Below are 21,442 nucleotides of genomic sequence, written 5' to 3'. Positions count from 1 at the left end.
ACGCACGCTGATTGGCTGGATGTGGATGATCGCGGTCGCCTATGGCAACTCGAGGAAGACCGGGGGCTTTGATCGCCGACTAAACCGCAGTTCATCACCGTAGCGAATATATAAACACAAAAAAATTGATAAAATCCACGTTTAAAAAATAGTAATATCTATAATACATATATTTACGACTGAGGTAAGCAGCTTTTTTTGTTGTTGTTGGACTTTTATTAATTAACCATCGAACTGGATAATTGATAGTAAAGTTAGCTAGCTAACTAGCGTTAATTCCCGCCTAGCTAACGTTACAAAGACCGCGGTCTAATCTAGCTATTAATACCGTTGTTAGTAACGTAACTAGCTAATATATATATATATTTATGTTGTCAACTTCATTCATCCACTGGACTATTTAACGGAATTGCCTAACGTTAGCCAGCCGTCCACACAGACCGAGCGTCCGACGTTAGCTGACCATATGGACGGAGACGGCGGTAGTGTGACCGGGGACGACGGGAGGACGGAGAGCCCGAATGAGGCTGCGCTTCTAGCGCTGATGGAGACCACGGGATACAGCATGGTACAGGAGAACGGACAGAGGAAGTTCGGTGGCCCGCCTCCAGGTGTGGGTTTAACGTTGTGTGTGTGTGTGTGTGTGTGTTTGGGTGTGTGTATGTATGTGTGTGTGCGTGTATGTGTTTGTGTGTGTGTGTGTGTGACAGAGAGAGAGACAGTGTGTAAGTTAACAACTGTGGTTGAATTCAGCTAGTATGTCTGAGAGAAAGAGAGAGACAGAGAATTGAGAGAGAGAAAGAGACAGAGAGAAGGTAGTACCAATTGTGTGTGTGTAAGAGAGTACGGTTACATGCAATAACGCGACTCATGTGGATAGTCAGATTAATATAATCGTTGGATTAAAACCGTTGCATGCTTTTGCAAGAAGAACGATTTCCCCAAATATTCATATTTACCTGGAATCTTGTTATTTTTGGGAAGAATATATCATTTTGAGTTTGTATGTGAAAACTGCTAAGATGCATAAATTCACTCAGTTGTTCAGAACTCACTTCACTCACGCTAAGGAGGGAGGCTCTCTCGGCTAGGCTTTCAGGCTCCATATCTACTGGCATTGAAGGGATGTAAACTCTGCACCTTCCCATTAATAATAGTAATTAGATTATGAATGATTAATACAGGTGTGATGAACTTCAACGATTTCTCTCTCTCATCATCCTGTCGCTCTCTCCTCTCTCATTATCCTCTCTCTACTCTCTCATTATCCTCTCTCTGCCTCCTCTCTCCTCATTCCTCCCCTCTCTGCCTCTCTCCTCTCTCTCCTCATTCCTCCCCTCTCTGCCTCTCTCCTCATTCCTCCTCTCTCTCTTGCTCTCTCTCTCCTCTCTCATCATCCTCTCTCTCCTCTCTCTCATTATCCTTTCTCTGCCTCCTCTCTCCTCATTCCTCCCCTCTCTGCCTCTCTCCTCTCTCTCTCATTATCCTCTCTCCTCATTCCTCGTCTCTCTCTCCTCTCTCATCATCCTCTCTCTCCTCTCTCTCATTATCCTTTCTCTGCCTCCTCTCTCCTCATTCCTCCTCTCTCTCTCTTTCATCATTCTCTCTCATTATACTCTCTCTGCCTCCTCTCCTCATTCCTCCTCTTTCTCTCTCTCTCTTTCATCATTCTCTCTCTCCTTATCCTCTCTCTCTCTTTTTCCCTTTCCTCCTTCTCCCCAGGTTGGGATGGCCCTCCTCCCCCACGAGGGTGTGAGGTGTTTGTAGGTAAGGAACCACGTGTAATCTACTTCCACACGCGTCAGTGTAAGAGTATAATGACGATAAGAGAATCTTTGTGGGTGTGGTCTCTTAAGGTAAGATCCCCAGGGACATGTATGAGGATGAGTTGGTGCCCGTGTTTGAGAGAGCTGGGAGAATCTACGAGTTCAGACTGATGATGGAGTTTAGTGGAGAGAACCGGGGCTACGCTTTCGTCATGTACACTACCAGGTAGGGATTATCCCTCCCCCTCTCTGTCTCCATCTCTCTCTCTTCCCCTTCTCATCCCTCTCTCATCATTCTCCCCTCCTGCGTGTGTGATTACAGAGAGGCAGCTCAGAGATCCATCCATCTCCTAGACAACCATGAGATCAGACCAGGGAAGTTTATAGGAGTGTGTGTCAGTCTGGACAACTGTAGATTGTTCATAGGTAGGAATGACTTCAGCACAATGTTGTCTGAACTCGTATGTCTATTTCAGCAATGGAAAATATCACTAAAATGTGTTGTCTTAGATTTTAGATAGCCCATTTACTAATGATAGGACTGTTTTACAGGGTCTATACCCAAAGACAAGACGAAGGAGGAAATACTAGTGGAGATGAGGAAGGTTAGTGTGCTCACATCTAGCAGACATGAGGAGGGCTGACATCATGAGGAAGGTTAGTGTGCTGTCGTCTAGCAGACATGAGGAGGGCTGACATCATGAGGAAGGTTAGTGTGCTCACATCTAGCAGACATGAGGAGGGCTGACATCATGAGGAAGGTTAGTGGGCTGTCGTCTAGCAGACATGAGGAGGGCCGACATCATGAGGAAGGTTAGTGGGCTGTCGTCTAGCAGACATGAGGAGGGCTGACATCATGAGGAAGGTTAGTGGGCTGTCGTCTAGCAGACATGAGGAGGGCTGACATCATGAGGAAGGTTAGTGGGCTGTCGTCTAGCAGACATGAGGAGGGCCGACATGAGGAAGGTTAGTGGGCTGTCGTCTAGCAGACATGAGGAGGGCTGACATCATGAGGAAGGTTAGTGTGCTGTCGTCTAGCAGACATGAGGAGGGCTGACATCATGAGGAAGGTTAGTGGGCTGTCGTCTAGCAGACATGAGGAGGGCTGACATCATGTGGAAGGTTAGTGTGCTGTCGTCTAGCAGACATGAGGAGGGCTGACATCATGTGGAAGGTTAGTGTGCTGTCGTCTAGCAGACATGAGGAGGGCTGACATCATGAGGAAGGTTAGTGGGCTGTCGTCTAGCAGACATGAGGAGGGCTGACATCATGAGGAAGGTTAGTGGGCTGTCGTCTAGCAGACATGAGGAGGGCCGACATGAGGAAGGTTAGTGGGCTGTCGTCTAGCAGACATGAGGAGGGCTGACATCATGAGGAAGGTTAGTGGGCTGTCGTCTAGCAGACATGAGGAGGGCTGACATCATGAGGAAGGTTAGTGGGCTGTCGTCTAGCAGACATGAGGAGGGCTGACATCATGAGGAAGGTTAGTGGGCTGTCGACTAGCAGACATGAGGAGGGCTAACATCATGTGGAAGGTTAGTGTGCTCACATCTAGCAGACATGAGGAGGGCTGACATCATGTGGAAGGTTAGTGGGCTGTCGTCTAGCAGACATGAGGAGGGCTGACATCATGAGGAAGGTTAGTGGGCTGTCGTCTAGCAGACATGAGGAGGGCTGACATCATGAGGAAGGTTAGTGTGCTGTCGTCTAGCAGACATGAGGAGGGCTGACATCATGAGGAAGGTTAGTGGGCTGTCGTCTAGCAGACATGAGGAGGGCTGACATCATGTGGAAGGTTAGTGGGCTGTCGTCTAGCAGACATGAGGAGGGCTGACATCATGAGGAAGGTTAGTGGGCTGTCGTCTAGCAGACATGAGGAGGGCTGACATCATGAGGAAGGTTAGTGGGCTGTCGTCTAGCAGACATGAGGAGGGCCGACATCATGAGGAAGGTTAGTGTGCTCACATCTAGCAGACATGAGGAGGGCCGACATCATGAGGAAGGTTAGTGGGCTGTCGTCTAGCAGACATGAGGAGGGCTGACATCATGAGGAAGGTTAGTGGGCTGTCGTCTAGCAGACATGAGGAGGGCTGACATCATGAGGAAGGTTAGTGTGCTCACATCTAGCAGACATGAGGAGGGCTGACATCATGAGGAAGGTTAGTGGGCTGTCGTCTAGCAGACATGAGGAGGGCTGACATCATGAGGAAGGTTAGTGGGCTGTCGTCTAGCAGACATGAGGAGGGCTGACATCATGAGGAAGGTTAGTGGGCTGTCGTCTAGCAGACATGAGGAGGGCTGACATCATGAGGAAGGTTAGTGGGCTGTCGTCTAGCAGACATGAGGAGGGCTGACATCATGTGGAAGGTTAGTGGGCTGTCGTCTAGCAGACATGAGGAGGGCTGACATCATGAGGAAGGTTAGTGTGCTGTCGTCTAGCAGACATGAGGAGGGCTGACATCATGAGGAAGGTTAGTGGGCTGTCGTCTAGCAGACATGAGGAGGGCTGACATCATGAGGAAGGTTAGTGGGCTGTCGTCTAGCAGACATGAGGAGGGCCGACATGAGGAAGGTTAGTGGGCTGTCGTCTAGCAGACATGAGGAGGGCTAACATCATGAGGAAGGTTAGTGGGCTGTCGTCTAGCAGACATGAGGAGGGCCGACATCATGAGGAAGGTTAGTGGGCTGTCGTCTAGCAGACATGAGGAGGGCTGACATCATGTGGAAGGTTAGTGGGCTGTCGTCTAGCAGACATGAGGAGGGCTGACATCATGAGGAAGGTTAGTGGGCTGTCGTCTAGCAGACATGAGGAGGGCTGACATCATGAGGAAGGTTAGTGGGCTGTCGTCTAGCAGACATGAGGAGGGCTGACATCATGAGGAAGGTTAGTGGGCTGTCGTCTAGCAGACATGAGGAGGGCTGACATCATGAGGAAGGTTAGTGGGCTGTCGTCTAGCAGACATGAGGAGGGCTGACATCATGAGGAAGGTTAGTGGGCTGTCGTCTAGCAGACATGAGGAGGGCTGACATCATGAGGAAGGTTAGTGGGCTGTCGTCTAGCAGACATGAGGAGGGCTGACATCATGAGGAAGGTTAGTGGGCTGTCGTCTAGCAGACATGAGGAGGGCTGACATCATGAGGAAGGTTAGTGTGATCACATGGTCTCGTAATGAGGTAGGGAATTTCCCCTTGTTCTAATGGTTCAGATGTATGCCCTTTGTCACACAGTGTATCAACCGGTGTGTGTGTTGTCTAGGTGACAGAAGGAGTGGTAGACGTCATAGTTTATCCCAGCGCTACAGACAAGACTAAGAACAGAGGGTTTGCCTTCGTTGAGTACGACTCTCACAAAGCAGCTGCCATGGCACGGAGGAAACTAATACCAGGTACACACACACACACACCAATACACTTTTGATTGGATTTTACACACACGCACACTCTACAAGTCTTACAAAGTTGCCGCCATGGTACTAATGAAAGTCATACCAGGTGTACTTGTCCAGGGTTACAATATAAATGTGTGTTGTTGGGGGACTAGAGGACTGGAGTTGGGCTGTTGGGGGACTAGAGGATTGGAATTGGGCTGTTGGGGGACTAGAGGACTGGATTTGGGTTGTTGGGGGACTGGAGGACTGGAGTTGGGCTGTTGGGGGACTAGAGGACTGGAGTTGGGCTGTTGGGGGACTAGAGGACTGGAGTTGGGCTGTTGGGGGACTAAAGGACTGGAGTTGGGCTGTTGGGGAACTAGAGGACTGGAGTTGGGCTGTTGGGGGACTAGAGGACTGGAGTTGGGCTGTTGGGGGACTAGAGGACTAGAGTTGGGCTGTTGGGGGACTAGAGGACTGGAGTTGGGTTGTTGGGGGACTAAAGGACTGGAGTTGGGTTGTTGGGGAACCCTAGAGGACTGGAGTTGGGCTGTTGGGGAACTAGAGGACTGGAGTTGGGCTGTTGGGGGACTAGAGGACTGGTGTTGGGCTGTTGGGAGTTTAGTCAGTTATAGTAGTAGCAGTACCTCGGAGTTACTGTAGAGGGGGCTAAAACTAAACAATTGATATCAAAACATTTTTGGTCACATACACATGGTTAGCAGATGTTAATACGAGTGTAGCGAAATGCTTGTGCTTCTAGTTCCGACAATGCAGTAATAACCAACAAGTAATCTAGCTAACAATTCCACAACAACTACCTTATACACACAAGTGTTAAGGGATAAAGAATATGTACATAAAGATATATGAATGAGTGATGGTACAGAACGGCATAGGCAAGATGCAGTAGATGGTATAGAGTACAGTATATACATATGAGATGAGTAATGTAGGGTATGTAAACATTATATAAAGTGGCATTGTTTAAAGTGGCTAGTGATTTGAGTCAGTATGTTGGCAGCAGCCACTCAATGTTAGTGATGGCTGTCTAGCAGTCTGATGGCCTTGAGATAGAAGCTGTTTTTCAGTCTCTCGGTCCCAGCTTTGATGCACCTGTGCTGACCTCTCCTGCTGGACGATAGCGGGGTGAACAGGCAGTGGGTCTAGTGGATGTTGTCCTTGATTATCTTTTTGGCCTTCCTGTGACATCGGGTGATGTTGGTGTCATGGATCGATTTATAGGTGCCATAGCTAGGGCCCTATAAATCTGCATTGCTGGGAACGCAGTCGGTATCACGGAATCCAGACATTAAAACAGAATTCAACAATATATTGAACTTATTATTTTTTACATACGTTAATTTGCCCAAGTTTATCATAAGAACAAAAGACATTAGTGATTTGTATTTTCCTTCAACTTTCAACGCGGCAAAGGTCACAGGATGCCACCTACCCAACAAGTCAGTTCATCAAATTTCTGCCCTGCTTAGAGCTGCCCCGGTCCACTAAGTGCTGTTATTGTGAAGTGGAAACGTCTAGGAGAAACAACGGCTCAGCCGAGAAGTGGTAGGCCACACAAGCTCACAGAACGGGACCGGCGAGAGGGAATGCTCACGTCTGTGTGGTCGGTCTACCACTTTGTGTAGACGTTAGCGAGGATGCTGATGACAGCCGTCTTCATGTCTGTGTGGTTGGTCTACCACTTTGTGTAGACGTTAGCGAGGATAGCTAAGACGGCTAAGACGTTAGCGAGGATAGCTAAGACGGCTAAAACGTTAGCGAGGATAGGTAAGACTGGCTAAGACGTTAGCGAGGATAGCTAAGACGGCTAAGACGTTAGCGATGATAGCTAAGACGGCTAAAACGTTAGCGAGGATAGCTAAGACGGCTAAAACGTTAGCGAGGATAGCTAAGACGGCTAAAACGTTAGCGAGGATAGCTAAGACGGCTAAAACGTTAGCGAGGATAGCTAAGACGTTAGCGAGGATAGCTAAGACGTTAGCGAGGATGCTGATGACAGCCGTCTTCTGGTAGATGCAAAGGTTTTCCAAAAACCTTCTGAATTAAATGTTCACTACAAAGTAGCCTAATACCTAACTGGCAGAATGATATCATGTTATTGTTGTTTTTTTTATCAGTCCAGTGACCATTTGTTTTGAAAACTCTTCAATCACGACGGTCTCTGGCTGGCGAGCAGTTGAATTAAAGGTTACACCCGAAAATATAAGTTCCTTCCATTTTTCCCAGACCTCAAAATGGGGTATCCTGATGTGGTTTAAGCATCCTAATGGACTTATTAGAGCATCCATTTTTTATTTATTTTTTCTATCTAGAAATGTTTGGTTTTGAGAGCAAAATCTTGAAAACGTAAGAAGACAAATTGTAACCTGATAAAACTAAATGGAGAAAACTGAATTTTTTTGGGGGGGGGGTATCTCCAGGTACGTTTCAGCTGTGGGGCCACACTATCCAGGTGGACTGGGCCGAACCAGAGAAGGATGTTGACGAGGAGACTATGCTACGTGTCAGAGTGCTCTACGTCAGGTGTGTGTGTGTGTGTGTGTGTGAATAACGTTCCTATTATGCATGCGTAACCGATAGCGACAGGCAATAAATGGCGGGTTGGGCCAGTAACTGAGCTGACGAGGCAAAAAAAAAAATCTGTAATTTCTGCCTGCGAGCCGTTAACCCACTGTTTCCCCCGGTGGCGTGGATGTCGATTTAGAACCTCTGATTTAGAAGGGTTGGGTTAAATCCAACAGACACCATTTCAGTTGAATGCGTGCAGATCTACAGCTGACTAGGTATCTATATATATATATCTCCCTTTCCCTCGTATTTACCCACGCAGTCATAAATTACCCTTGAAAGTGCATTGCCTACGGCATGTTTGTTTGTCTGTAAGGATACGCCGTAGCTTTTTAAAATAGCAAACAGGAGACCTTCTCTGGAGAACGTCGAACTGACATTTTACGACCTGTAAAATAATGTCGCTTCTGAAGCAGGAGTAACGTCCGTCACCAGGCGACCGGAGCTGTCAATCGAATAATCTCGAGCTCCCTGCACGCAGACCACTCTCTCCTCGTATAGTTTGACTTGCCAAGACGTTTAGTTGAAAGAAAACATCTTCCACTAGGAATCGACTCCTAAGATTCAATATTTTTTGGAACGGAGGAGACTGATTAGTTGGCGTACTTCCGAGAACACAAACACTCACATCTTTAGTAGCAAGATAGCGAGGGATTGAGAGAGAGAGAGAGGAGAGGGGCACAGTATAGGCAGGTCAGCCACCAGACAGACAGAACCGTGCACTAGGTCTGTCTATCAGTATAGGCAGATCAGCCACCAGACAGAACCGTGTACTAGGTCTATCTATCAGTATAGGCAGGTCAGCCACCAGACAGAACCGTGCACTAGGTCTATCTATCAGTATAGGCAGATCAGCCACCAGACAGAACCGTGCACTAGGTCTATCTATCAGTATAGGCAGGTCAGTCACCAGACAGACAGAACCGTGCACTAGGTCTATCTATCAGTATAGGCAGGTCAGCCACCAGACAGACAGACAGAACCGTGCACTAGGTCTATGTATCAGTATAGGCAGGTCAGACACCAGACAGTCAGAACCGTGCACTAGGTCTATCTATCAGTATAGGCAGGTCAGCCACCAGACAGACAGAACCGTGCACTAGGTCTATCTATCAGTATAGGCAGGTCAGTCACCAGACAGAACCGTGCACTAGGTCTATCTATCAGTATAGGCAGGTCAGTCACCAGACAGACAGAACCGTGCACTAGGTCTATCTATCAGTATAGGCAGGTCAGCCACCAGGCAGAACCGTGCACTAGGTCTATCCATCAGTATAGGCAGGTCAGTCACCAGACAGAACCGTGCACTAGGTCTATCTATCAGTATAGGCAGGTCAGTCACCAGACAGAACCGTGCACTAGGTCTATCTATCAGTATAGGCAGGTCAGTCACCAGACAGACAGAACCGTGCACTAGGTCTATCTATCAGTATAGGCAGGTCAGTCACCAGACAGAACCGTGCACTAGGTCTATCTATCAGTATAGGCAGATCAGCCACCAGACAGAACCGTACACTAGGTCTATCTATCAGTATAGGCAGGTCAGCCACCAGACAGAACCGTGCACTAGGTCTATCTATCAGTATAGGCAGGTCAGCCACCAGACAGAACCGTGCACTAGGTCTATCTATCAGTATAGGCAGATCAGCCACCAGACAGAACCGTGCACTAGGTCTATCTATCAGTATAGGCAGATCAACCTGTTGACAACTTGACAATAAAATAAACTTTTTTTTTAGAAACCTGATGATGACAACTACTGAAGAGACACTGAGACAGGAGTTCTCTAGATTCAAACCTGGCACTGTGGAGAGAGTCAAGGTATTGGTGTATGCGTCTGTGTGTCTGAGTGTTACTGCAGAATTCTTGAAAGTAATTTTATTCATCAATATTTGTGGCCTTATTTTGGTCTCAAAACTGCCTTAAATGGACCTGTTTTTATCAGTAGAATAAAGCCAGATACTGAGTTATCTCTGAAATGGCCAATACAATCCTTCCCTTTGAGGGTGGGATATCTTGGGATTGGGTTGAAAGCAATGTGGACTGCTAAATAAATTGGCAAAATATCAGTCCTCTCTTCCTCCTCTATATACTCTTTTGAAAGGCCAAAATATCAGTCCTCTCTTCCTCCTCTCTATACTCTTTTGAAAGGCCAAAATATCAGTCCTCTCTTCCTCCTCTCTATACTCTTTTGAAAGGCCAAAATATCAGTCCTCTCTTCCTCCTCTCTATACTCTTTTGAAAGGCCAAAATCGGCTGACAATATCAGTCAACCGGTAAATTGCTCTGTCATCCTCTTGTGACGTGAAAACAAGAAGACACTTTTCTGTCTGTTTTCAATAGTATGTTTGTCTGTTTTCAATAGTATTTTTGTCTGTTTTCAATAGTATTTCTGTCTGTTTTCAATAGTATTTCTGTCTTTTCAATAGTATTTCTGTCTGTTTTCAATAGTATTTCTGTCTGTTTTCAATATTATTTCTGTCTGTTTTCAATAGTATTTCTGTCTGTTTTCAATAGTATTTCTGTCTGTTTTCAATAGTATGTTTGTCTGTTTTCAATAGTATTTTTGTCTGTTTTCAATAGTATTTCTGTCTGTTTTCAATAGTATTTCTGTCTGTTTTCAATAGTATTTCTGTCTGTTTTCAATATTATTTCTGTCTGTTTTCAATAGTATTTTTCTGTCTGTTTTCAATATTATTTCTGTCTGTTTTCAATAGTATTTTTCTGTCTGTTTTCAATAGTATTTCTGTCTGTTTTCAATAGTGTTTTTCTGTTCTCCTGTAGAAATTGACAGACTATGCGTTTGTCCACTACCACTCCCGTGAGGACGCAGTGACGGCTTTACACCTGATGAACGGAGCGCTGATCGACGGAGCCACCATCGAGGTCACCCTCGCCAAGCCTGTCAGGTAAAACCGGCAAACTTTTATTTAAAATGTTAAAAAACAGTCAAATGTTAAAACACAAACGGATGAAAGGTAGGCGAGTCAGCTTTACCGAAGGGTTGCCGGTTCGACTCCCAGCACCAATGGGATGTGCCCTTGAGCAAGGCGGCACTTAACCCTCTAGAACTGCTCGGCTCCAACCCGTGTTTGTTTGTCTGTTTGTGTGAAAATAGATAACGTGATGTTCTTCCTCCTTCAGTAAAGAGGGCGGTCGGCGGTTCGGTAACCGTGGTTATGTCGGTAACAGTAACCTTGTGGGTCCCTACGGCGATGTGTCCTCCACCGGGAGTTTTCTCTTCCAGGGACATGAGGATGGAAGCATGATGGGAGGAGGTAAATAAACCCCAGACGATTGGCCTTGAATGAACTGACCACTTACACAGGACATTTTACTGATATTATTAGTAGCAGCTGTAACAGTAGCAGCAGTAACAGTAGCAGCAGTAACAGTAGTAACAGTAGTAACAGTAGCAGCAGTAACAGTAGCAGCAGTAACAGTAGTAACAGTAGCAGTAGTAACAGTAGCAGCAGTAACAGTAGCAGCAGTAACAGTAACAGTAGTAACAGTAACAGCAGTAACAGTAGCAGCAGTAACAGTAACAGTAGTAACAGTAGCAGTAGTAACAGTAGCAGTAGTAACAGTAGCAGCAGTAACAGTAACAGTAGTAACAGTAGCAGCAGTAACAGTAGTAACAGTAGCAGTAGTAACAGTAGCAGTAGTAACAGTAGCAGTAGTAACAGTAGCAGCAGTAACAGTAGCAGCAGTAACAGTAACAGTAGTAACAGTAGCAGCAGTAACAGTAACAGTAGTAACAGTAGCAGTAGTAACAGTAGCAGTAGTAACAGTAGCAGTAGTAACAGTAGCAGTAGTAACAGTAGCAGCAGTAACAGTAGCAGTAGTAACAGTAACAGTAGTAACAGTAGCAGTAGTAACAGTAGCAGCAGTAACAGTAGCAGCAGTAACAGTAACAGTAGTAACAGTAGCAGCAGTAACAGTAACAGTAGCAGCAGTAACAGCAGTAACAGTAGCAGTAGCAGCAGTAGCAGCAGTAACAGCAGTAACAGTAGCAGCAGTAACAGTAACAGTAGTAACAGTAGCAGTAGTAACAGTAGCAGTAGTAACAGTAGCAGCAGTAACAGTAGCAGCAGTAACAGTAACCGTAGTAACAGCAGTAGCAGCAGTAACAGTAGCAGCAGTAACAGTAGTAACAGTAACAGTAGTAGTAGTAGTAGTAACAGTAGTAGTAGTAACAGTAGTAGCAGTAGCAACAGTAGTAGTAGTAACAGTAGTAGTAGTAGTAGTAACAGTAGTAGTAGTAACAGTAGTAGCAGTAGCAACAGTAGTAACAGTAGTAGTAGTAGTAGCAGCAGTAACAGTAGCAGTAGTAACAGTAGCAGCATTAACAGTAGCAGCGGTAGTAGTAGTAACAGTAGTAGTAGTAACAGTAGTAGTAGTAGCAGTAGCAACAGTAGTAGTAGTGACAGTAGTAGTAGTAGTAGTAACAGTAGTAGTAGTAACAGTAGTAGTAGTAGTAGTAACAGTTGTAGTAGTAACAGTTGTAGTAGTAACAGTAGTAGTAGTAACAGTAGTAGCAGTAGCAACAGTAGTAGTTGTAGTAGTAACAGTAGTAGCAGTAGCAACAGTAGTAGTAGTAGTAGTAGTAGTAGTAACAGTAGTAGTAGCAACAGTAGTAGTAGCAACAGTAGTAGCAGTAGCAACAGTAGTAGTAGTAGTAGTAGTAACAGTAGTAGTAGTAACAGTAGTAGTAGTAGTAGTAACAGTAGTAGTAGTAACAGTAGTAGCAGTAGCAACAGTAGTAGTAGTAGTAGTAACAGTAGTAGTAGTAGTAGCAACAGTAGTAGTAGTAGTAGTAGTAGTAACAGTAGTAGCAGTAGCAACAGTAGTAGTAGTAGTAGTAGCAACAGTAGTAGCAGTAGCAACAGTAGCAGTAGCAACAGTAGTAGTAGTAGTAACAGTAGTAGTAGTAGTAACAGTAGTAGTAGTAGTAACAGTAGTAGTAGTAACAGTAGTAGCAGTAGCAACAGTAGTAACAGTAGTAGTAGTAGTAGTAGTAACAGTAGTAGTAGTAACAGTAGCAGTAGCAACAGTAGCAGTAGTAGTAGCACCAGTAGTAGTAGTAGTAACAGTAGTAGTAGTAGTAACAGTAGTAGTAGTAGCAACAGTAGCAGTAGTAGTAGTAGTAGTAGCAACAGTAGTAGTAGTAACAGTAGTAGTAGTAGTAGTAGTAGTAGTAGTAACAGTAGTAGCAGTAGCAACAGTAGTAGTAGTAACAGTAGTAGTAGTAGTAGTAGTAGTAGTAGCAACAGTAGTAGCAGTAGCAACAGTAGTAACAGGAGTAGTAGTAACAGTAGTAGTAGTAACAGTAGTAGTAGTAGCAACAGTAGTAGTAGTAGTAACAGTAGTAGCAGTAGTAGTAGTAACAGTAGTAGTAGTAACAGTAGTAGTAGTAACAGTAGTAGCAGTAGCAACAGTAGTAGTAGTAGTAGTAACAGTAGTAGTAGTAACAGGAGTAGCAGTAGCAACAGTACTAGTAACAGTAGTAGTAGTAACAGTAGTAGTAGTAACAGTAGTAGCAGTAGCAACAGTAGTAGTAGTAGTAGTAGTAACAGTAGTAGTAGTAGTAGTAGTAGTAGTAGTAACAGGAGTAGCAGTAGCAACAGTACTAGTAACAGTAGTAGTAGTAACAGTAGTAACAGTAGTAGCAACAGTAGTAGTAGTAACAGTAGTAACAGTAGTAGCAACAGTAGTAGTAGTAGTAGAGGGGGTTTCCATGACTACAGGTTGTAAGCAAAAGAATGATGCGCTTTTGGAGCTGTACTGTCTGTATCCGAGGCTCAGCCAGTCGTCCACATAACAACAGAATGCAGCACTCGACTGAAGATAGAAGAGATTGGTTAGTTTTACAGCATCAGCGTGCTCTGGAAAGACAGCTGGAGAGTTGTATGGTAGTTTCCCTCCCCTGATGAGAAGCCTGACCACGGAGACGAGGGGTGAGAAGGTGATGAAGCAGTACTTCATGAGCTGTAACCAGATGAAATCGGCATTTGGAAAGTTTGAAGTGAGGGAGAAAGTGTGGTGAACAAGTTTTGTTAGCATTGTTGAGTATCTTGCTTGCTGGATCGAACGATCCGTTTGCTAGCCAGAGAAATGTTGAGCAACATAAGCCAACTTTACTGATCAAAGAATTGACTTCATGGTGTAAAAATTAGCTGGCTAATAAAGTCAGACAGCTAACGAAGTACGCTATGAAGTACGCTAGCTAACGTTAGCTAGCTAACCGAACCGGTTATAATATTAACCGGTAACGTTATACGACTCCTTGCCGTTCCTCAAGTTATAACGTGTAAGTTGTTGACTTCGACCCTGGCAATCTGTGTGACATGTTAACGAGCTAACGAACAAACTACTATCTGTGAACTAATGTTTTTCCCTTTTACAGTATGTGGTTAGTTTTCAGAGTGAGAGAATTGGGTGAAAATGAGACGTTGCTTGTTTAAACGAGTGTATCTGGAGCTGGGCCTGGTTTAAGCTGGATGCTACTAGGTTTAAGAAACACCACACACTTTCCCTCTTTCTCACTTTTTTTTCCCAATAAAGTGGATAAAAAGGGGTTATAGCAGGTGTTACTCACTGCCTGAAAGAAATCATTTATGCCAACAAAGGGTATCATGCTCTGCTGGCACGTTGTAGAACAGATGTCCACAGGCAGAAAGTGTACAATGTAATAATGTGGCCGTGTAGCCCAAAGATATTGCTTTTGTTGTGTTGAACTTTGACAGTGACACGTGCGTGAGTGAAGGGGGGATTATTTCTTTTTTTTTTTTTTACTCAGTGAATGTTATTTTTGCACACAATGTTGTAGCCTTGCGCACTTGATCTATGTCTACTATAGTGGTCACTATAATAGAGCACCAATAGAAATGTCTGTTTGTTTCATTCTATTTATACTTAAGATGTTGTTTTTTTTCCTCCCAAGTGCAATATTTAGATGTGGTGAGGTCACAAGTGTTCTATTATAAAGGTTGTCGTGGTAACAAGTGTTCTATTATAAAGGCTGTCGTGGTAACAAGTGTTCTGTTATAAAGGCTGTCGTGGTAACAAGTGTTCTATTATAAAGGCTGTCGTGGTAACAAGTGTTCTATTATAAAGGCTGTCGTGGTAACAAGTGTTCTATTATAAAGGCTGTCGTGGTAACAAGTGTTCTATTATAAAGGCTGTCGTGGTAACAAGTTTTCTATTATAAAGGCTGTCATGGTAACAAGTGTTCTATTATAAAGGCTGTCGTGGTAACACGTGTTCTATTATAAAGGCTGTCATGGCTAACTGCAATATTAGTGTATTGTTTTTTTTTTTCAAGGCTTGAGTGTCATTTGCAGTAAAGTCTAGGCAACAAATAACATTGGATTACCCTCTATACATTTTGTTTTTTAGCTGTGAGTTAGGTTCACATGAAGCACTTGTTATTTGACACACACAGACTGATCATGTAGATCATATTCTTTGATATTTAATTAGTTAGAACCTGCATTTCCCCCTAGAAGGGATGTTTCAGGACAACTAAAAAGTTTGCATCCCTGAGCAACAGTAGTAGTAGTAGTAGTAACAGTAGTAGTAGTAGTAGCAACAGTAGTAGTAGTAGCAACAGTAGTAGTAGTAGTAGTAACAGTAGTAGTAGTAGTAGTAGTAGTAGTAGTAACAGTAGTAGCAGTAGCAACAGTAGTAGTAGTAGCAACAGTAGTAGTAGTAACAGTAGTAGTAGTAGTAGTAGTAGTAACAGTAGTAGCAGTAGCAACAGTAGTAGTAGTAGTAGCAACAGTAGTAGTAGTAGTAGTAACAGTAGTAGTAGTAGTAACAGTAGTAGTAGTAGTAGTAGTAACAGTAGCAGTAGTAACAGTAGTAGTAGTAGTAGCAACAGTAGTAGTAGTAACAACAGTAGTAGTAGTAGTAGTAGTAACAGCAGTAGTAGTAGTAGCAACAGTAGTAGTAGTAGCAGTAGCAACAGTAGTAGTAGTAGCAACAGTAGTAGTAGTAGTAGCAACAGTAGTAGTAGTAGCAACAGTAGTAGTAGTAACAACAGTAGTAGTAGTAGTAGTAACAGCAGTAGTAGTAGTAGCAACAGTAGTAGTAGTAGTAGTAGTAGCAACAGTAGTAGTAGTAACAGTAGTAGTAGTAGCAACAGTAGTAGTAGTAACAGCAGTAGTAGTAGTAGTAGCAACAGTAGTAGTAGTAACAACAGTAGTAGTAACAACAGTAGTAGTAGTAGCAACAGTAGTAGTAGCAACAGTAGTAGTAGTAGCAACAGTAGTAGTAGTAGCAACAGTAGTAGTAGTAACAGCAGTAGTAGTAGTAACAGTAGTAGTAGTAACAGTAGTAGTAGCAACAGTAGTAGTAGTAGTAACAGTAGTAGTAGTAGTAACAGCAGTAGTAGTAGCAACAGTAGTACTAGTAACAGCAGTAGTAGTAGTAACAGCAGTAGTAGTAGTAACAGTAGTAGTAGCAACAGTAGTAGTAACAGCAGTAGTAGTAGTAGTAGTAACAGCAGTAGTAGTAGTAGTAACAGCAGTAGTAGTAGTAGTAGTAGTAGTAGTAGAAACAGTAGTAGTAGCAACAGTAGTAGTAGTAGTAGTAGTAGCAACAGTAGTAGTAACAGTGGTAGCAGTAGTAGTAGTAACAGCAGTAGCAGTAGTAACAGCAGTAGTAGTAGTAGTAGCAACAGTAGTAGTAGTAACAGCAGTAGTAGTAGTAACAGTAGTAGTAGCAACAATAGTAGTAACAGCAGTAGTAGTAGTAGTAGTAACAGCAGTAGTAGTAGTAGTAGTAGAAACAGTAGTAGTAGTAGCACCAGTAGTAGTAGTAGTAGTAGTAGCAACAGTAGTAGTAACAGTAGTAGCAGTAGTAGTAGTAACAGTAGTAGTAGTAGAAATAGTAGTAGAAACAGTAGTGGTAGTAGTAGTAACAGCAGTAGTAGTAGCAGTAGTAGTAACAGCAGTAACAGTAGTAGTAGCAGCAACAGTAGTAGTAGTAACAGCAGTAGTAGGAGTAGTAATAGTAACAGCAGTAGTAACAGCAGTAGTAGTAGTGGTAGTAGTAGAAGCAGTAGTAGTAGTGGTAGTAGTCGAAGCAGTAGTAATAGTGGTAGTAGTAACAGTAGTAGTAGTACTAACAGCAGTAGTAGTAGTGGTAGTAGTAGTGGTAGTAGTAGAAGCAGTAGTAGTACTAACAGCAGTAGTAGTAGTAGTAGTAGAAACAGTAGTAGTAGTAGTAGAAACAGTAGTAGTAATAGCAGTAGCAACAGTAGTAATAGTCGTTGTAGTAGTAGTAATAGTAGTAGTAGTAATAGTAGTTGTAGTAGTAGTAATAGCAGTAGCAGCAGTAATAATAGTAGTTGTAGTAGTAGTAATAGTAGCAGTAGTAGTAACAGTAGTAGTAGTAACAGTAGCAGCTGTAGTAATAGTAGGTGTAGTAGTAGTTGTAGTAGTTTTAGTAGTAGTTGTAGTAGTAATACTAGTTGTAGTAGTAGTAACAGCAGTAGCAGCAGTAGTAATAGTAGTTGTAGTAGTAGTAATAGTAGTTGTAGTAGTCGTAACAGTAGTAGTAGTAGCAGTAGTAGTAACAGCATTAGTAGTAGCAGTAGTAGTAACAGCATTAGTAGTAGCAGTAGTAGTAACAGTAGTAGTAGTAACAGTAGCAGCTGTAGTAATAGTAGGTGTAGTAGTAGTTGTAGTAGTTTTAGTAGTAGTTGTAGTAGTAGTTGTAGTAGTAGTAGTAGTAGTAATACTAGTTGTAGTAGTAGTAACAGCAGTAGCGGCAGTAGTAATAGTAGTTGTAGTAGTAGTAATAGTAGTTGTAGTAGTAGTAACAGTAGTAGTCGTAGTAGTAACAGTAGTTGTAGTAGTAGTAACAGTAGTAGTAGTAGTAGTAACAGTAGTAGTAGCAGTAGTAGTAACAGCATTAGTAGTAGCAGTAGTAGTAACAGTAGTAGTAGTAACAGTAGCAGCTGTAGTAATAGTAGGTGTAGTAGTAGTTGTAGTAGTTTTAGTTGTAGTAGTAGTAATAGTAGTTGTAGTAGTAGTAATAGCAGTAGCAGCAGTAGTAATAGTAGTTGTAGCAGTAGTAATAGTAGTAGTAGTTGTAGTAATAGTAGTTGTAGTAGTAGTAACAGCAGTAGCAGCTGTAGTAATAGTAGGTGTAGTTGTAGTAGTTTTAGTAGTAGTTGTAGTTGTAGTAGCAGCAGCAGTAGTAGTAGTAGAAACAGTAGCAGCAGTAGTAATAGTAGTAGTAATAGTAGTAGTAGTAATAGTAGTTGTAGTAGTAGTAGTAGTAGTAGTAGTAGTAGTAGTAGAAACAGTAGCAGCAGTAGTAATACTTGTTGTAGTTGTAGTAACAGCAGTAGTAATAGTAGGTGTAGTAGTAGTTGTAGTAGTTTTAGTAGTAGTTGTAGTTGTAGTAGCAGCAGCAGTAGTAGTAGTAGAAACAGTAGCAGCAGTAGTAATAGTAGTAGTAGTAATAGTAGTAGTAGTAATAGTAGTTGTAGTAGTAGTAGTAGTAGTAGTAGTAGTAGAAACAGTAGCAGCAGTAGTAATACTTGTTGTAGTTGTAGTAACAGCAGTAGTAATAGTAGGTGTAACTGTAATATCAAGAAGTAACTGTGGTGCACATTGATGCTCTAAACTTATTGGTGTATTTAGGAGGAGGAGGGATGGAGGTAGGGACTCCTCTACGACCACTCAGCCTGCCACCTCGCCTGGGGAGTCTCTACGTTGGAACAGGTCAGTGTGTCTGTGGGAAGGGAGTGTGCGTGGTGGGGGGGGGAGTGTGTAATATATGATGATGATGATGATGAAGGTGGTCTGTCTGTAGAAACAGGTTGTGTGTAATATATGATGATGATGAAGGTGATCTGTCTGTAGAAACAGGTTGTGTGTAATATATGATGATGATGAAGGTGTTCTGTCTGTAGGAACAGGTTGTGTGTGTAAATGATGTATAATGATCTCTATACAGGAACAGGGGATGTGGAGAGGTGTGTGTATCCCATCTTCGCTGGCTCCAGTCTCTCCCCCGCCAGCCTGCTGTCACTCAAACCAGGTGCGTTCGATACCGATGATGATGATGAGGAGGATTAGGGTTGCAAAAGTTTGGTTTAAAAAATCCCATGATTTCCAGAAATCCTGTTTGAAAGATTTCCAGAATCAGGAAATCCATATATATATTTTTTTTATAAAACCTGCTGATGATGATTGTGATGATGATGTTATATTATGATATTATGATTGTGATATTATTATATTATATACAGTGCATTCAGAAAGTATTCAGACCTCTTCTCTTTTTCCAAATGGTTTACATCACAGCCTTTAAACAGCCTTTCACAAAAAATGTAAAATCATCATTAATCTACACACAATACTCTATAATGACAAAGCAAAAATATATATATATTTTTAGAAATGTTTGCTAATTTATAAAAAATAAAACCCATCTTATTTACGTAAGTATTCAGACCCTTGGCCTGAATGCCAAGCGTCATGTCTGGAGGAAACCAGGCACCGCTCATCACCTGGCCAATACCATCTCTACGGTGAAGCATGGTGGTGGCAGCATGATGCTATGGGGATTTTTTTCAGTGGGAGACTTGTTAGGCTCGAGGGGAAAATGAACGGAGCAAAGTACAGAGAGATCCTTGATGAAAACCTGCTACAGAGCTCTCAGGACCTCAGACTGGGGCAAAAGTTCACCTTCCAACAGCACAATTACCCGAAACACACAGACAAGACAACGCAGGAGTGGCTTCGGAACAAGTCTCTGAATGTACTTGAGTGACCCAGCCAGAGCCAGGATTTGAACCCGATCGAACATCTTTGGAGAGACCTGAAAATAGCTGTGGATCTGCAGAGAAGAATGGAAGAAACTCCCCAAATACAGGTGTGCCAAGCTTGTAACGTCGTACCCAAGAAGACTCGAGGCTGCAATCGCTGCCAAAGGTGCTGAAGTACTGAGCGAAGGGTCTGAATACTTATGTAAATGTGATATTTCAGGTTTTTATTTATAACACATTTGCAAAAAAATCTAAACCTGTTTTTGCTTTCATTATGGGGTATTTGTGTGTAGATTAATGAGGGGAAAAAACTATTTAATACATTTTAGAATATGGCTTTAACGTCACAAAATGTGGAAAAAGTCAAGGGGTCTGAATACTTTCCAAATGCTCTGTATGTTGTTCATAAATTAAATCATTTTAATTTGTCACATGCGCCGAATACAACAGGTTACTTACTGCAAAAAGCTTACTTACAAGCCCTTATCAACCAACAATGCAGTTTTAGGAAAATAGAATTATGAAAATATCTACTGAATAAACTAAAGTAACGAGGCTACAGTTGAAGTCGGAAGTTTACATACACTTACAGGCTGACCACACGCTAGCGTTGCAAAATAAATGTAGAAATCTATGTTATTCAATTATTGCACCCACACTGCTTGCGTGCGTCAACGAGCATCTGCGTTGCCAAGGGCTAAAATAGAAGTCCTTTCTATTTCTGACGCAGATCGCGCTGCAAGTCCTGCCTCTCCAATCTCCTCATTGGTTTATAGAAGCAGGTACCCACGTGCCATCTCCTCATTGGTTATACCCACGTGGGTTATTGAAAGAAGAACCGTGTTGCCGGTCGGTATAGTAATACCATGAAAGTTTAGATGCCAATCACCATATAAGTTCAAAGATGAAAAAGCCTGGAAGGAGGAGAGATGACTAGAAACGATTCGGGTTGACCGTTTTATGTGTGGATTAATTGGTGGAGTAGAGGACCTTGTGCATTTCAGGTAAAATAACAACTCAATGTTTATATCCCAGAACAAATTAGCTAGCAACAGCAAGCTAGCTAAATAGGACAAATTAGCTAGCAAGTGCAAGCTAGCTAAATAGGACATATTAGCTAGCAACAGCAAGCTGTACTTGGCTGATTCTCTTTTGATTTTCCCACGATGTCAATCAAAGAGGCACTGAGTTTGAAGGGTAGGCTTTGAAATACAGGAGCAACAGTATATCCTTTGCGTCAGACTCATTAAAGAAACATTTCTTTGTCCAGGTCGAGGTGAGTAATGGCTGTTCTGATGTCCAGAAGCTCTTTTCTGGTCATAAGAGACGGTGGCAGAAACACTATGTACTAAATAAGTTACAAACAATACGGGGGGAAAACACAAAGTAGCACAATTGGTTAGGAGCCCGTTAAAACGGCAGCCATTCCCTCCGGCGCCATTATCAATCTAGGTCAGTTTAGTTCAGCGGTGTCTCTGCTAGAGTACTACTGCTATAAGAACATTTAGGCTCTACCTGAGTACTACCTCTACTACTAATAATACTATAATAATACTATATATGTTGTTACTAGGTCAGTTTAGTTCAGCGGTGTCTCTGCTAGAGTACTACTGCTATAAGAACAGCTGGGCTCTACCTGAGTACTACCTCTACTACTAATAATACTATAATAATACTATATATGTTGTTACTAGGTCAGTTTAGTTCAGCGGTGTCTCTGCTAGAGTACTACTGCTATAAGAACAGCCGGGCTCTACCTGAGTACTACCTCTACTACTAATAATACTATATAATATACTGTAATAATACTATATATGTTGTTACTAGGTCAGTTTAGTTCAGCGGTGACTCTGCTAGAGTACTACTGCTATAAGAACAGCTGGGCTCTACCTGAGTACTACCTCTACTACTAATAATACTATATAATATAC

At 42.8% G+C, this 21,442-nt stretch overlaps 1 protein-coding gene across 2 annotated transcripts; it reads left to right on the top strand.

The window, feature by feature from the left end:
• Window positions 1-430: 430 nt before the first annotated feature.
• rbm46 (RNA binding motif protein 46) lies at window positions 431-21,324 on the top strand. Of its 2 annotated transcripts, none has more exons than XM_036987135.1 (13): window positions 431-611; window positions 1,723-1,767; window positions 1,857-1,992; window positions 2,089-2,192; window positions 2,319-2,371; window positions 5,023-5,152; window positions 7,579-7,681; window positions 9,466-9,547; window positions 10,511-10,635; window positions 10,871-11,004; window positions 18,382-18,462; window positions 18,698-18,781; window positions 21,085-21,324. In XM_036987135.1, exons 1-13 carry the CDS (start codon window positions 467-469, stop codon window positions 21,168-21,170), a joined length of 1,308 nt encoding a protein of 435 aa, XP_036843030.1. In that variant the 5' UTR covers window positions 431-466; the 3' UTR covers window positions 21,171-21,324. The 2 variants fall into 2 exon arrangements, with proteins under 2 accessions (XP_036843030.1, XP_036843031.1); XM_036987136.1 differs by lacking the exon at window positions 21,085-21,324 and adding an exon at window positions 20,964-21,046.
• The last annotated feature ends 118 nt before the right edge of the window (window positions 21,325-21,442 follow it).

This window comes from Oncorhynchus mykiss, chromosome 9 (assembly GCF_013265735.2).
Source record: "Oncorhynchus mykiss isolate Arlee chromosome 9, USDA_OmykA_1.1, whole genome shotgun sequence".
Taxonomy (NCBI): Eukaryota; Metazoa; Chordata; class Actinopteri; order Salmoniformes; family Salmonidae; genus Oncorhynchus; species Oncorhynchus mykiss.
The sequence above is the reverse complement of the archived record's forward strand: the minus strand, read 5'-3'. Positions and strand labels throughout refer to the sequence as shown.

Coding starts and splice junctions, on each gene's coding strand:
- rbm46 (XM_036987135.1), top strand. CDS start 467: ATGGACGGAGACGGCGGTAGTGTGACCGGGGACGACGGGAGGACGGAG. Junction 1,993..2,088: donor TTCGTCATGTACACTACCAG/GTAGGGATTATC, acceptor GTGTGATTACAG/AGAGGCAGCTCAGAGATCCA. Junction 9,548..10,510: donor GCACTGTGGAGAGAGTCAAG/GTATTGGTGTAT, acceptor GTTCTCCTGTAG/AAATTGACAGACTATGCGTT.